Source organism: Chamaea fasciata, unplaced genomic scaffold (assembly GCF_029207755.1).
Source record: "Chamaea fasciata isolate MVZ Bird 193981 ecotype frontalis unplaced genomic scaffold, bChaFas1.0.hap1 SCAF_10, whole genome shotgun sequence".
Taxonomy (NCBI): domain Eukaryota; kingdom Metazoa; phylum Chordata; class Aves; order Passeriformes; family Sylviidae; genus Chamaea; species Chamaea fasciata.
Genome location: NW_027094095.1, coordinates 30905339 through 30922040, shown reverse-complemented (window position 1 = coordinate 30922040; position 16702 = coordinate 30905339). Strand labels below are relative to the sequence as shown.

Here is a 16702-nt window from a genome sequence, read left to right as displayed (position 1 = left end):
ACTGTCCTGCTGAACTAGAATCTGGGGAGATCAAACAGGCAGGAATAGGGTGGGCTGGAGAGTGACCAACTCAGGGGCAATATTCTCTCTCCTCCTGTGAAAGCCCACAGCCAGATAAAAAATTGCTGCTTGGATTCCACTTCTTCGAGAGGCTCCAGGCCCACGGAAAGGGAATTTTCCCGGTTGTGTTGTTTTGGTTTTTTTTTCCCATGGATGTTCTGCGGCAGAACCAGCTGCTCGTTCCACCCCCTGGCCACAGAACCATGAGTTCGTAAAGAAACGCGGGTTAAAATATTGTAACACACAAGAAAGAGGCTGTCGCATTTTTTCTGCTGATGAAAAATTGACTGGCTTTTTTTTTTTTTTTTTTTTTTTTGTCCAGTGGTTTTGAAAAAAACTGTGTTTTTTGGGCAAAAACGCAAAAAATTTTGTGCCAAAATGTTCTTTAGAGCGACTGTGTTCAAATGTCTCTTTTTTTTTTGCTGGCTCAGGACTCTCTGCCTTGGAACCCCTGCGGATCCCTGGAAATGTCCAAGGCCAGGTTGGACAGGGCTTGGAGCAGCCTGGGATGGTGGAAGTTGTCCTGCCCGTGGAATGGGGTGGGATTGCAGCTCCCTCCCAAGCCAAACCACCTCCTTTGGATGCTCAACCCCGTCTGGAGGAGGCAAAGCCAAAGCTCAGACACCCCTGAGGAGGCTGAACCCTGCCCCAAAGCCAAATTCCTCCCGATGAATGCGCAGAGCCAGTGGATGTGGGAGGCGAGCACACATTCCAGAGCCTTGGATCCAGCAGGAGTTTGTGCTTGGAGCCTTCTCCTCCCGGCAGGAGGGGTTTGGGCTGGGTGGATGTTCCAGGGCTCTCCTGCAGATCACGGGACAAGGAAATGGATTTGAGGATTTCCGAGCCTTCCTGGAAATCCTTGCTCCTGCAAAGCAAGGCATGGATTCCCTGCTGACCATTCCTGAACAAACACGGCCCGGTGAGTTCCTTCCAGCCCCTGCTTCTGCACAGGCAGCTCTGGGCTTCTCCTCTCAATCCAGAGAGTGCAAAATTCCAGCCCAGCCGCTCCTCTGTGGGAGCAAAGGATCCAAATCCCCATTTCAGGCCCTGCCTCAGTGGTCTTTAAATCAGCAAACATTTATTCTCTCTCCCAGCAACACAGCCAGCCTGGGGGGGGATGAGACTGTCCAGACTGAAGGCTCAGTGAACACTGTTTATCCAGAGTTTTATTCCCAATCCTCCAGAGCTCCCCAATCCAGCCAAGGCCGTCGCATTTCCAACAGCCTTGGCTGTGCTCTCTCTCTCCTTGAAGGAGGAAGGGATGATGATTTAGCCCCTGGAATATTCCCCCTGCCTTTGTTTGCCACAAACCCAGCTTTCATCCCGTGCCTGCGTTCCCACCTGAGGAGCGACCCCTGAATTCCTGGCGGCGTTTATTTTCCACGTGACCTCATCGGTTCCCGCAGGTTTTCCCCTCTCATCTCTCCCCGAGGAGCTCCTGCCTCCCTGTGTCACCTCCCTGCGCATCAGGGGTGAGCCAGGCCGTGATCTCAGCCTCAGAATTCCCAGATTTTCCCTGCTGAGAGGGAGGGAGGGCAGGGAGAGGCTTTCCCAAAGCTTTCCAGGTGCGTTGTTCGGAGCTGTGTCCGTACCTAAAAATACTTTAACCTCGAGGAGCCGGCTTTGAAATGAAGGAAAAACCTCCAGCCGAGCCGTGAGTGGTTTGAACACAAAACCACAAAGTGTGTGAGGGATTATTTTACGATCCCACTGCTGCTCCTTAAGGATTAGGTTATTCCTAATTCCTGATTAAAGCCAAGGATGCTGATTCCAGCTCAGCTTCCCTGGGAGCCGCATCCTTCGGGATGGAGGAAATGCCGATGTGCAAAACAATGTTTTAATAAACAGCAGCATAAAATAATCAGTGTTTAATATCATCTCTGGCACGTGAAATACAAAAATGCACGTATCTCAATTATAAAATAGCCTTTGTCGTTACAATTTTTTTTTCTTTTTTTCATGCTTGCCTAATTGAAATGCCCGTAAATTAATAACTCAATCATCAAGTAATACAGTGATTAAACGCATGCAGTGAAAACAAAGAAAGATATTTGTATAAGGTAGTGGCTGAGTATCACCATAATATATTTCAGGAACATCTACATCAGGGTAAAAATCAGAAGGAACAGCCCGAGATATAAAATGCAGAGATGTATTTTCACTTCTGCTGTACAAAAACATCATCACACTTTCTGTGCAAAAAGATAAAAATAAAAGTCCTATTATACAACATTGTCGACTGAGCAAAAAAAGATCGGTTTTTGTGGACAATAAAAATATTATTCAGTACAAAAAAAGAAAAGAGTCTGTGGAAAATGTACCGTACACAGCACGTGTGTAACTCATTAAAGTGGTTTCAAATGAAGACTCTCGATGGGTTCTACCTGAATGGGTTTTGTTGGTTTTTTTTTTTTAATGACACAAATGGTGCATTTCTAAGTGGAAAATCAGCACTAATTCACATTATTAGACACAATTGCTATCGATGGATTTGCTGCCTGATGGAACGTGAGTCTCCCTTTTCCCAGGGTTACTGGAGCCAGAGTCACTGAAATGGCACAATAAATATTCCTGGGGAAACTGATTGTCGTATATAAAATCGTGGTTTGGCGCTTTTCCAGTACGCAGTTGCATAGCAACAAAAGGATACGGAATTCCTGCTTGAGCGAACTAGATGGTGAAATGTTATCTTCGAAGAAGTTGATTCAGGTTCTGAAATTAAAGCCCTTTAATTTCATTTCCTTTAAGGCAATTCCTTAAGAACTCCAGCTGTCCTTAGCAGCCAGCAGCAGATGAGGTTTGTAGACTGCAAGCTGATAACTCCAGCATTTGTGCTGTCACATAAATGACATTTTGATTTTATTTTTTTTGAATCTGAGCTCAGACTCCCAGCTAAACCAAAGACCAAAATCCCACCTGAAGTAATTGATTCAGCTCTCAGATCATACATTTGAAACGCAATCCTCGACTGCAACATTTACAAATATTTTCCCTGTTGGCACTGAAATTGCACACCCAGATCTCCGAACCTTTGCATCTCCTAAAAAAAGAGACAAATATTAAAATATGGTTTTTAGTATTTAAAAAAAAAAAAAAATAGTTCCCGTGATTTAAACCACGCCGGAGGTTTAAAAAGCTGTGAAAAAGCGTCGGATAAAATGTTTTTATTAAAAAAAAAAAAACCAAACCGAACTCGAATCCCCTCTTGCCCTCTTCGAATTGTCGGTGGCACTTGGAGAAACGTGGCCGAGGATTCCCACCACGAGGATCTGCCTGGTTGTGCCTGCCCATCCTGGCGAGCAGTGAAACTTCACAGAAGACACTTTTGCTGCAATGTCTGTCCAACAACCAGAAAAAGGAGCTTCAATAAAATATTGGGGAAAAAAAAAAAAAAAAAAAAAAAAAGAATCCTTCCTCCCCCTTTCCGAGTCTCTATGTACAAGAAGGCCTCGCGTATTTACAATTCCGCCGAGATCACGGAGTCGTTGGGTCCGTGCATGCTGGAGTCCCCCAGCAGGGAGGGCTGCTTGGAGTCCATTTTGTAGGGTTTTTGGGTTTTGCTGCCGAACACCGCCACGCCCATGCCCGCCGGGTGGCTGGGGATGGCCATGTGGGACAGCAGGGGGATGTTGGCCTCCTGGTTGGAGCCCGACGACGGCAGGCTGGTGACGTGGCCCGTGCTGGTGGAGCCGCTGGCGCTGCTGGGGGAGCGGCTCTTGGGCGGCGGGCAGTGCTGGATCACCCTGGGGGCAGCCTGTGGCGGGTAGTGGGGCGCGGGGAAGGCGGCGTACCCCGGCGGGATGGGGTACCCGTTGATGGGGATGTAGCGCTGGTTCTGCGCCAGGGGCGGCCCCATGAACCCCGCCAGCTGCCCCTGGGGGATCCCCTGCGCCGGGAACATGTAGTTGGGGTACCTGGGGTTGCTGAGGTTGCTGACGGGGCTGGCGCTCAGGGAGGTGGTCTGGGTGGTGGCGTTGCCCCCCGAGGGGGTGGTGGAGCTGGTGTGGCTGGAGAGGCCCTCCCAGGAGCGCAGGCGGGCGTGGATCTCCTTGAAGCGCGGCCGGCGGGAGGGCAGGTCGTGCCAGCACTCCGTCATCAGGCTGTACATCCTGGGGGGACAGTCCTCGGAGCAGGGCAGCAGCTGGCGCTTCCGGATCATCTCGATCACCTCCTGGTTGCTGAACCCGTAGTAAGGCTGGAGGCCGAAGCTGAATATCTCCCACAAAACCACCCCGAAGGACCAGATGTCGGAGTCGGAGGAGAACTTGCCGTACATGATGGCCTCGGGGGGCATCCAGCGGATGGGCAGCAGCGACTTGTTCTGCACCCTGTAGTAATCAGCCGAGTAGATCTCCCTGGAGAGCCCCAGGTCGGAGATCTTCACGTGGAGCTGCTCCCCGATCAGGATGTTGCGGGCTGCCAGGTCCTTGTGGACGAAGAAGTGGCCGGCCAGGTACTCCATGCCGGCGGCGATCTGCACGGCGATGTGCAGGAAGTCCCCGTGGTCCAGGCTGGATTTCACCGTGCCGTCCTCGTCGCTGCTGCAGCCCACGTCGGAGTGGGGCGAGCGCATCACCAGGAACTCGTGCAGGTCGCCCTGGTTGGTGTACTCGAAGAGGAGGCACACGGGCTGCTCCTGCGTCACCACGCCCAGCAGGCACACGATGTTGGGGTGGTGCAGCTCGGCCATCAGCGACGCTTCCTGCTGGAATTCCGCCCACTGCTGCGGGTTGTTGAAGTCCTTGAGGGTCTTGATGGCCACGAGCTGGGCGTGGTCCATGCCCGGCAGGTAGAGGTGGCCCTTGTAGATCTTGCCAAAGGCGCACTCCCCCAGCTCCTCCATGAAGCGAACGGCGGAGAGGGGCAGCTCCTTGGCTTTGCTCTGCCAGAGAAACACCAAGAACACATCAGGACTGAACACAGCCTTTCTAAAGCGAAACCTCCTGGTGCGGGATGCGTGGGACCCAAGGACATGGACACGGGGACAATGATCCCACTGGTGCCAGCCACAGCCCGAGGGACACTGTGGGGTTTTTATCCTCTTTTTCTTGTTCGAGCCAGGATGAATTGCACCGGAGATGTTGTTTCGTCTTCAGACTGAGATGTTTATTAATTCTTATCTATATTACAGTCTCACAAGCTGTGAGTTCTACCTAACAAGGTGAAAAATGGCTCTGTGTCTATCTCTTTCCAAGGCCTTTTAAGCACAAATTGTCCAATTATGAAATGACACCTGAATTATTTTTACTTTTAACCCAATAACCAACCACTCCTGGCCCGCAATGTGGATTTTCCTTCCCAGTTACAAAACACCACCCAGACCAATGGAGGAGAAAGTGAAAAGGAAGGACTTGGCCTACACCCTAAATCCTCCATCTTCTTTTATATATTTTACTCTATTCTAAACCCTTAAACTCCGAGTTTTCCACCCTGTGCTATCACACACTTCTATCCAAACCCCACACCCACAATCCCAGAGCTGTCACTCAATTTTGGGAGCCTTTTCCACGGCCTCAGGTCAATGCAGTGTTTGCTTAGGGGTCAGTGCCTGTCAGCACAGAAAGTTGGGAATTCTCAGTGCCCAGGGCTCCAACAGGACACCAGGATCCCAACGGGATCACCATGCTCCAAAGGGTAACCATAATAATTCCTTTCCATCCTCTCCACAAGGTCAGACGCAACAAGCATTGGATCCAAATACACGCAGGAACCATCAACATCTCGGCGTTTGGCCTTGGGCATTTCTGTACTTCCAATTGAATGTGACTAATTTCAGGAATCGAGGCAATTCCCATGCTCTAAGAGGTCCGTGCTGAAGTGTTTTCTGGGCCAGGAGTTTTAGCAGGAAAAAAACGATTTTGTTTTACAAACCATGTCCTTGTAGCCGATTCTGCCTTGACTCTGCTGTTAACCCTTCCGGGTACGGCAGAGTCTGTTTCCGCTCCCCCTATTTCTGTTCCATGCTGAAACTCTGACAGCGAGTTCCTCAAAGGAGGAAGGCAAACCTTTTCAACATTTATGGCCCTTTGGCGTGCAGATATTCACTCCCGGGCCATAAAGAACCTGCGCTATTCCCAACTTCCACTTGTGCTCCTAACACCCAACCCCACTCATTTAGGGCCCTCAGTAAATCCACAGGTAGTAATTTAAGGTTAATGGGTTTGGGATCTAGGTTCTGTAAATTAGCGTAAACATTGGCATTTGCATTCCTGAAATCATGCAAGGCCAGCTTTCCAGCGGCAAAAACCTGACATTTCAAATAATCGTGGGGGAAAAAAAAAAAAGCCGTTTTCGCATGAATTAATTCTAATTGTATTGATCACTTAGGACTTTTAGACAAACACTGCATTAATAATCACAATAATGATGATAATAACAACAATAATAATAAAGCCATTTGAGCAGGCAGCCCAGTAGACTGCACAGCGATGGCAGGAAATTAGCTATATTGTTGAGGAACAGATGGTTTATATTACCCAAATCCTTTAGGCTAAAACTTGTTTAGGTCTGGCATATTGTAAATTATATTTTAGTAATGAAAGTGAAATGACCTCTGTCTGACCTGAGCCAGGGTCCGTCTGTTTGAACCAACGGAGTGGAAAACTGAGGGGGGAGGCGGGAAGAAAATGAAGTCATAAAGTTTTGGCAGGAAGGGCTCATTTGGAGAGAAGCAGTTGTAAATCTGCTCAGCTTTTGTTTGACAAGTATTTGTCACACACGGGTGTCCAAAATGTAGGGAAGTGTAAAATACACAAGAGGCAGCAGGTCAGGGGAAACCCACCCCCTTCCACCTCTACTTCAGCTCCAGGACGAGATGTCCTTAATTTATTATATTTTTGAAGGCAATAAAAATCCCTTAAAACCAGAGGAAATGCTAACATTCCTATTTATCCAAGCAAACAACCGCCTCAGTGGGAGCTTGAAGCTTAAATGTGTTTTCACCCAAAGCTGACATCAATTTTCAAAACAAGATTCCATTTCCTTCCCTTGAAAACACTGTTTGAAAGGCAATCAAAACACTGGAGACGGGGAGAGCTGGCTGTCCCAGTGGGGAAATCCAGAATTAGCATAAATAAAATGAAAATATTCTCGCAGAAAATGACTTGCAAATTGAAAGGGAAGAGAGTGGTCAATATTTGCCAGACATTTCCAGGAATTTCTGCTTTCCTGAGCTGTGTGTGCCAGCAGGAAAGGTGGGAATTGCATCCTCAATAAAAGCATTCCCATCATCTTCATTTTAGCCAGGATTGAACCCCAAATTCCCAGCAGAGCAGGGAGCAAGGAGCAACCCCAAATTGAACAAAATATTCCAGGAGGAGGTTGGACGCAGTTTGGACACTGATTTTATTAAATGTTTTTTATTTTACTGCTACCAACACCTTGATTAAAACTACTCCAAGCTGTAGGGGGAAGCCGGAATTGGGGACTTCCAAGGAAAATGAAGATAAATTCACCAGGCCAGTGTGTGTGTGGGACTGAGACAGAGGTTTTCACTCTAAAACGCTTCGAAAGAACAAAGCCCACCGAATTCCAAAGGAACAAAGCCCACCGAGTCCTTGAAGAACCATAAAGTATCCTGGGATATTTTCCAGGATCAGAAGGGAAATGCTCTTCCAGGGCATTCCTGTGCCTGTGGATGGCACTTCCAACCCTGCCCTGGGTGACACAGCCAGGCCTGCACACCCCAGGAGATCAGGAGCGCCAGGTTGATCACACTAAAATCAAAACGAATTTTTAAAATTCTCCCTGAGCGTGGGGCTGTGGTGAAGCCAAACACCAGCAGCAGGAGCTGTGCTGCAGGCAGAGCTTTTGAGGCTGTTCTGGTCATTCCTGCTTTCAGCTGAGGGAATGGGGAAGCCTGAAAACCTCAAGGAAGAAATCTTTCCAAAGGTGATTTGAGCTGAGTGAAAGGTGACGGACTGAGCAGAGCCGTGGAAAGCTCTCCTGAGGAAATGCTGAATCACATCTTTACCCGCATTACTCCCTCACTCTAATGAGGTGCTTCAGAGATGCTTCAGGAAGGGTTTTCTTGCTTTATCACACAGAAACTCCGTTATTTCGCCAGGGACGTGGACACACAGGAATTACCCCCTTGGTCCAGCACATGCTGCTGCTGCTGCTGCTGAGAAAACCCTCACCAAAAAAAATCACACAAATCACAGGCTGGAAACCGCCTGAATATTTCAGTGCTGGGCTGTTGGAAGCGTTTCCCTCTCTGCATGGATGTGGGAGATGGATTTGTAGAGAATTTTTAAGGCTTCATAGCTATAAAATAAAATAAAATAAAATAAAATAAAATAAAATAAAATAAAATAAAATAAAATAGAATTTAAAAAATAAAAAAAATAAAAAAAATAAAATAAAGTAAAATAAAATAAAAGTAAAGTAAAATAAAATAAAATAAAAAATAAAATAAAATATAAAATAAAGTAAAATAAAATAAAAGTAAAGTAAAATAAAATAAAAAATAAAATAAAATATAAAATAAAGTAAAATAAAATAAAATAAAGTCAAATAAAATAAAGTAAAAGTAAAGTAAAATAAAATATAAAATAAAGTAAAATAAAGTTAAATAAAAGAAAAGAAAGCAAAGTACAGTAAAATAAAATAAAATAAAAATTTAAAAAACTCTCAGTTGCCCCATGTCTAAGTCAGAAAAGGGACGTGTGGAAGCAGAACTCTGGGTTTACCTTTGGTTTGTAGGCGTTGAGCATGGACATCTCCACGTTCTGGCCCCGGACGTGTTTCGGCTGCCTCTGCACTGGGGGCGATGAGGATTTCTGGTTGTTCCGGCAGATGCAGATGAAGAAGAAGAGCAGGGCTATGGCCAGGGGAATGGTGACACTTGGCACCAGGATGTACAGGATTTCCATTTTATTCTTTTCCTTGGAATCCTTGTAATCTGGTTCAGAAAGGAAAAAAAAAAACAAAACAACAAGGAATGAAGCGCCCCACGGAGTCAAACACATCCCTGGGTCAAGTAAAAGAGTAAAAGTGTTAAAAAGGGTAAAACACCCTTTTTCCCTTGCTGAAATCCACCTTGAATGCTGTTTTATTCAATTAGTATTAAAAGGAAAACTTATTTTGTGGAGTGCCAGTTCTGTGAGGACACGCAGGAACCGTCCCTGTGAGGTCGAACACTGGAATGCTGGGAGGTGGCCTCGGCTTGGGCTGAAATGAGCTCATGGCCTAACACAGATCCACGGAAAAGGGAATTTCTAAAACACCTGATGGAAGAAGCCTGTGGGAGGTGCCCCTTCCCATGGCACGGACTTGGAACTAAATGATTTTTAAGGTCCCTTCCAAGCCAGACCATTCTGGGATTCCAAAAAAAGCTCTGGTGGGAATACAGACTCCTGATTTTGTGTCTTGGTTTGAGACAAGGACAGGGACGTGGACAGGGGCAGATCCTCCATCCTGAGTGCCCCAGGCACAGGGACAGGGACAGATCCCCCTCCCTGAGTGCCCCGGGCACAGGGACACGGAGCCTGCCCAGCTCTGCCATTTCCCAGGAGCATTCCCAAGGTTTAGGCTGGAATTACACCCGGAATTACGCCCGGATTAACGCGCTCACCACAGGGGAACTCGAGGATCCCCGGAGCCCAGGCCGGCCCGGCTGTTTCCAAGGGAATTGGGAATGCCTGAGGCAGCCTCAGGGAGTCTGGGAGAACGGGAATGTTTTCTTGTCCCTGCCGGGTCACTCCAGTTTGTTTGTCTGCGTTTTCCAGGCTGGATTTGTACAAGTGCCCGGCGGCCCACACAGATCTCTTTTATGCGCTTCATTAAACATGAACTTGATCTGAAGCTTGGGCTCGACTCAAACTGTGACAGAGGCGAAGTTCAAACGGTTCTGGATGTCACTTGGCACAACCCCTCTCCTGTCCCAGCCTCACGCCGTCCTCTGCTCCCCCCACGCTCCTCTCCGATCCTTCCTCTCAGATTAAGTCTGGTTTTTATTTGAGGGGTAGCCCAAATATCCCTACAGCCTTTGGGAAACGGGAGAGGGCTACAGCACCACCCCCGTGGCATTTTCCCTGCTCCCAGAGAGGCAGGGATTCACACGCCGCCCTTCCCAACCTCCTTAGGCTGGGCTTTGCTAAGCCTCATGCTCGAATTACCCCGTGTTTCGTGTCTCCCCGCAGTCGGGTTGACAAACTTTGAGGAAACAAACCTCTCACAGCTTGTGAGATACAGTTGAAGAAAGGAGAAGAAAGCGACAGCACGAGGCGCAGGGAGACCTGGGCACCAGTTCATCACCTGAGCTATTCCAGTCAAAGGCAATTATTATTCTTATTAAGTAGCAGCCCCCGCCGTGAAGCCTCATTAGGTTAATGGGCTTCTTGGGAGCCACCCTAATTAAATCCATTTCCCATCCAGGCATGTCCCGGGCCGAGGCAGAACGCACAATACTGATTAAAATGGGCCTGAAATGGCTCTTTCAGCCAGTGCAAAACCAGCAGAATGCAAGTCCCACACGGGTATTCTGGTTTTAATATGCAGATTAGCACTTAACAATTCAATTACTGCTCACCTGATCCAGCTCTGTTTGTATTTAGAATAATAAAGCCACAGAACAACGAGTACCATTTAAGGCAGCAGTGAGAGGTTTTGGCAATTAAAACCTTTGTCAGGAATTCTGCAGCCCAGCCAGCCTATCTCAGTTATTATCAAGCAAAGCTTGAAAATCAGAGGATTTGGCTCCAAAGGAGTCCTGGAATCCCAGATCAAAAGCCGGAGCCAGGCCTGGCATCTCAGAGCCATCTAGAAGGGACTGGCACAAGGATCTTCAGGACAGTTTTTCGTTATTTCTGTTGAAATAACAGCAGAAGAGATACAGGACTCGAAAAGTGGGGGGAAAACCACAGAATTGTTTGAGGTCGGAAAAGCTCACAGAGATCAGCGAGTCCAACTCTTAAACCAGCACTGCCAACACAGCTCAGGCCTTGCTTAAAAAACAGAGGTGACTTTGGCAGGTCCTCTAAAAGGGATTAGAAGTTTGTGTTGACAGAACTGCCCCAGCTGCATTTTGGGATTGCAAAACGAACAAAAAGGGAGATTCGGCTCTCATTTGATTCCGCTTCCCAGAGACCCCGGGGGGAAGTGGATGGAAGACCTGAACAAATGGGTCCTAATTGTTTTATCTGCATGTAGAAGTAAAAATATTGATAACAGGCCGAGAAAAAAAAAATTACAGCTAGTTGCATGGACATGCCAGAAATGCACCCAGAACTGTTATGGAAATTCAAAGTTTCACACAAAATTTGATGTTGCCTACAAGTCGTCACAGTAACGTTTACCTTTCCCCTCGGAAAGGAGATACCTTTGATGTTGCTGCTCCATAGCCAGAACCAAATTGAATTTTTTCTGGTTATGGTTATGAACATTCCTGCAGCGAGACATGTTCTGAGTCTGCTCCAAAGTCTTTTTCAATTAATGGAAAGATGGGAATCCATGCCAAAATGGGATCTAAATTATGTTCTTGCTGAAAGGGTAGATCAGGGGGAAGGCAGATAGTCTGGGCGCTATCATGTGCATCTCAAACCCTGGATTTGGGCCCCTCACAAGAAGAAAGCCATGGAGGGGCTGGAGCGTGTCCAGGGAAGGCAAAGGAGCTGGGAAGGGGCTGGAGAATTCCTGAGGGAGTTTGGAAAGGGGCTCAGCCTGGAGAAAAGGAGGCTCAGGGGGGACCTCAAAAGTCCCTGACAGGAGGGGACAGCCGGGGGGAGTTTGGGACCTGCTCCCAAGGAACAGACACAGGAGGAGAGGGAACGGCCTCAAGTTACACCAGAGGATGTTTAGATTGGACATCAGGGGAAAATTCTTCACTGAAAGGGTTGTCCATGCCTGGCACAGCTGCCCAGGGCAGTGGTGGGGTCTTAAAATGGACTTAAAAAGGGATTCAAAAGCCCTGTGGATGTGGCACCTGGGGACGTGGGACAGCGGTGGCCTTGGCGGTGCTGCGGATGGTTGGACTCGATGACCTCAGAGGGCTTTTCCAACCCAAACAATTCCATGCTTCTATGATTTAATTTGGCCTAAGGAGTTGTACTGATTGGAACAACAAGCTGGAAAGCCAGGAGCACTTTCACAGAATTCCCAGAATGAGTGGGTTGGAAGATCATCCGGATCATGGAGCCCAACCCAGCCCTAACACCTCAACTAAACCACGGCACCGAGTGCCACATCCATTCCTTTATTTAAACACATCCAGGGATGGTGACTCCACCACCTCCCCGAGCAGACCCGGGCCGCTTGAGCTGGCAGCACACAGCCATTCCCCAGGAAATGATTCTCATGCCGTCACTGCAAGGGGCAGCAAGTGCTCAAAGGCCTCCTCACAGCAGGGCCAGCCAGCTCTGTTCCCAGGGACTCACAAAAGACTCTCTGTGCACCAAACCCTTCCCCTTTTTGCCCCCAGCTCCATCGCGAGCCGGGACAGGCATTACCACAGGCCGGCACGTCGCAGAGCTCCGACTTGAAGTTCTCATCCAAGGTGAAGCACCACGGGGCGTCCTTCTGGTTGCCGGGGTTCCTGCAGTAGGAGTGTCCCCCGTTGAGCTCGGGGTACCTGGCAGCAGTGAAGGTGTGGGTGTGGGGGTACTGCGAGTTCCAGGGCTGGCACTGCCGCCCCGAGCGCGTCACGCTCACCGTGCCGCGGTAATCCACGCCCGTGCTGTTGTAGCACCTGTGATCTGCAAAGACAACCAAAAACCAGAGCCACGGTGGGTGCTGGGAGCTGCAGCTCTGGGGGTGAGTGTTGGAAGCGTGAGCACTGGGAATTCCAGGCTTTCTGTGCTGACAGGCTCTGACCCCCAAGCAAACTCTGCATTGGACCTGAGGCCGTGGAAAAGGCTCCAAAATTGAGTGACAGCTCTGGGATTGTGGGTGTGGGGTTTGGATAGAAGTGTGTGATAGCACAGGGGGGAAAACACAGAGTTGAAGGGTTTAGAATACAGTAATATGTATAAAACAAGATGGAGGATTTAGGGTGTAGGCCAAGTCCTTCCTTTTCACCTTCTTCTTCATGGGTCTGGGTGTATTTTGTAATTGGATAGAAAAATCCACATTGCGGGCCAGGGGTGGTTGGTTACTGGGTTAAAAGTAAAAATAATTCAGGTGTCATCTCATAATTGGTCCATTTGTGCTTAAAAGACCTTGGAAAAAGTTAGAGACAGCCATTTTCTACCGTGTTAGCCAGAACTCACAGCTTGTGAGACTGTAATATAGATAAGAATTAATAAACAACTGAGTCCGAACATGAAAACTGCATCTCCTGAGCATTTAATCCCAGCTCTAACAGAAGAAAAGAAGATAACAAACCCACAGGTAAGAAGTTTTAACGTGTATCAAGTAGTTTGTGTGTCACCCTGTGATTGGATAAAAAAAGCCCGCGTCACTGCAGGACGTGTGACACAGTTTAATTTGCCATTGGCGTGAAAGTGAAAACAACATTCCAAAACAATCTTGTTTTATGGACGTTCCATCCACAAAACAATCTGTGTGGCAGTAGACTGTTGGCTAATAAACCTTTAAAACCCCGTGTAAGCTGTGGTCTTGTGACGGCTGATGACCACTGACCACGAACTTCTGGGGGAAGACGTTCTCACCCTTCACGAGATGGTAGAAGAAGAGCAATAAATCAGATTTTAGGACATCTCCCAGTGGTCCTGTCTCTCTTAATATCCCAACAGGTGTGGCCGCAAGGCAGGGCCCGCTTTGCATTCCCATTCCTGGGAGGATTGAAAGCTTACGCTCCCGTAGTGAAAACAGCTTCTGCCAAGCGTTTTTAATATAAGATACACAAAAGAAAGCAAAACTGGGGTGGGAAATGGAATTGCAGCCCTTATTTTCACAGGAAGGTGAACAATTTGCGGGAGCCGTGTTTAATATTAGACTGTTGGGATGTGGAAGGGTTGTGAACGGGCTGCAGCCCAGCCTGATCAAAGAGGGGGCTCAGCCAGAGCCTAAAATTAGGCTGGCTTAGGCCGGACAGCCACGGATCCAGCCCTGCAAATGTTCCTCCTGACAAAGATCCCTCCACTGCTCCTGCTGGAGCACGTCAGGCTGAGGTGGGAGGAGGATGAAGGAGCAGGGAGGACGAAGCCACCCAAATTCCTCCGCATCCAAATGCTTACACTCCATAGTTTCTTACCCCGTATCACTTAGAAAAGACCTGGAAATATCCACCAGAATTCCCCCAAAAAATCCTTCAGAATTCCTGAAAAAAAAAACTTTCAGAATTCCTGAGAAAACCCTTCAGAATTCCTGGAAAGAAACCCCTTCAGAATTCCTGAAAAAAAAAATCCTTCAAAATTCCTGAAAGAAACACCTTCAGAATTCCTGAAAAAAAATCTTTCAGAATTCCTGAGAAAACCCTTCAGAATTCCTGGAAAGAAACTCCTTCAGAATTCCTGAAAAAAATCCTTCAGAATCCCTGAAAGAAACACCTTCAGAATTCCGGGAAAAATATCCTTCAGAATTCTTGATAAAATCCTTCAGAATTCCTGAAAAAAACCCTTCAGAATTCCTGAAAAATATCCTTCAGAACTCCTAAAAAATATCCTTCAGAATTCCTGAAAAAAACCCTTCAGAATTCCTGACAAAAACCCTTCAGAATTCCTGGAAAAAACCGTCAGAATTCCTGAAAAAAAAAAAAAAAACTCCTTCAGAATTCCTAAAAAATACCATTCAGAATTCCTGAAAAAAAATATCCTTCAGAATTCCTGACAAAAAACCCTTCAGAATTGCTACCCCTTCTGCACAAGCTGGAGCCGGGAAATTCACCTGTGAGCTGTGAAAGCCCAGAGTGGGATGCACGAGCCCTTCCGGCCAACCTTGGCACAGCAGTACCTTTCCCATGGAAAACCAGACGTTCCCCACTCACTTTTATTGATGGGATCAGCCATGGGAATCCCGATGCGGATACAGTTGACGGCCTCGGGGCTGTCGGGCTGCGGCAGATCCTCGCAGTTGGGCAGCTTCAACCTCATCAGGATCATGGGGTTAGACCTGGCAAAAATGTACTCGGTCTGGCACAGGACGTTTTCCAGGATCTCACACTCATCCCGGCACAGATCCCGAGGTTTGGGAGCGGAGGAGGTCTCGTCACAGTAGGGGAAGGCGTAGTGGCACAGGGAGGGGATGGCAAACTGGGAGCACTTGTCCGACAGGTGGCTGGAGGTGCCGATCATGGTGAAGGCAGCTGGAAAACACACACCGGGGTTCACTTGGGGATTGGCTTGGGTTGCAGGATGTAACCAAAAATGTTTATTTTGTTTTCCATCTGTTGAAACCGGCTGGGGAAGTGGGTTTTTCTTTATCTCTTGTATAACCCATTCCTCATAACTCCAGGGGGTGGGGGCAGGGGCCTTCTGTTAATGGCCAGCTGTTAAACCAGCTGGGGCAGAGTTCTTTATCCCTTCCAGGACCTGTCCCTCATCACTCTGGGGGATCTCTGCTGTTAAACCAGCTGGGGCAGAGTTCTTTATCCCTTCCAGGACCCGTCCCTCATCACTCTGGGGGATCTCTGCTGTTAAACCAGCTGGGGCAGAGTTCTTTATCCCTTCCAGGACCCATCCCTCATCACTCTGGCGGGATCTCTGCTGTTAAACCAGCTGGGGCAGAGTTCTTTATCCCTTCCAGGACCCGTCCCTCATCACTCTGGGGGATCTCTGCTGTTAAACCAGCTGGGGCAGAGTTCTTTATCCCTTCCAGGACCTGTCCCTCATCACTCTGGGGGATCTCTGCTGTTAAACCAGCTGGGGCAGAGTTCTTTATCCCTTCCAGGACCCGTCCCTCATCACTCTGGGGGATTTCTGCTGTTAAACCAGCTGGGGCAGAGTTCTTTATCCCTTCCAGGACCCATCCCTCATCACTCTGGCGGGATCTCTGCTGTTAAACCAGCTGGGGCAGAGTTCTTTATCCCTTCCAGGACCCGTCCCTCATCACTCTGGGGGATCTCTGCTGTTAAACCAGCTGGGGCAGAGTTCTTTATCCCTTCCAGGACCTGTCCCTCATCACTCTGGGGGATCTCTGCTGTTAAACCAGCTGGGGCAGAGTTCTTTATCCCTTCCAGGACCCGTCCCTCATCACTCTGGGGGGATATCTGCTGTTAAACCAGCTGGGGCAGAGTTCTTTATCCCTTCCAGGACCTGTCCCTCATCACTCTGGGGGATCTCTGCTGTTAAACCAGCTGGGGCAGAGTTCTTTATCCCTTCCAGGACCTGTCCCTCATCACTCTGGGGGATCTCTGCTGTTAAACCAGCTGGGGCAGAGTTCTTTATCCCTTCCAGGACCCGTCCTCCCCCCAGGGCATATCTGCTGTTCATGGGCCATCGAGGCTCACTGCAGGGCTGATACAATCCCATCATCCCACGGGGAGAGGCTCCGCCCAGGGGGAGGAGCCCAGCATTCCCGCCTGGATCACCGCTGGCATTCCGAACAGCAGCACAGCCTGTGTGCGCTGGATTCCCCGAGGGAGCCCGGACCCATCCCAGCCCCACCGGGCCCTTCTCCGGGATCATCTCTGCTCCAGCAGAGCCACAGCTGGCACGGCTGGAGGGTTTGTTTGGACTGCTCCCAATACCCTGACCAACAGGGGCCAGGTCATATTTCTGACTCTTGTCAGGGTTTTTAGGGTTTT

The 16702-nt window shown here is 48.5% G+C and overlaps 1 protein-coding gene across 1 annotated transcript in view; it reads right to left on the bottom strand.

The window, feature by feature from the left end:
* Positions 1 to 2198: 2198 nt before the first annotated feature.
* The window catches only part of ROR1 (receptor tyrosine kinase like orphan receptor 1), a 50063-nt gene continuing 35559 nt past the window's right edge, over positions 2199 to 16702 (bottom strand). Inside the window, exons 5-8 of the mRNA XM_066192981.1 lie at positions 14945 to 15262; positions 12507 to 12752; positions 8751 to 8962; positions 2199 to 4942 (exon numbers count right to left, since the gene is read on the bottom strand). Of these exons, the coding sequence (XP_066049078.1) occupies positions 3518 to 4942; positions 8751 to 8962; positions 12507 to 12752; positions 14945 to 15262 (2201 nt within the window). The 3' untranslated portion in view covers positions 2199 to 3517. The remainder of the gene's footprint in view (positions 4943 to 8750; positions 8963 to 12506; positions 12753 to 14944; positions 15263 to 16702) is intronic.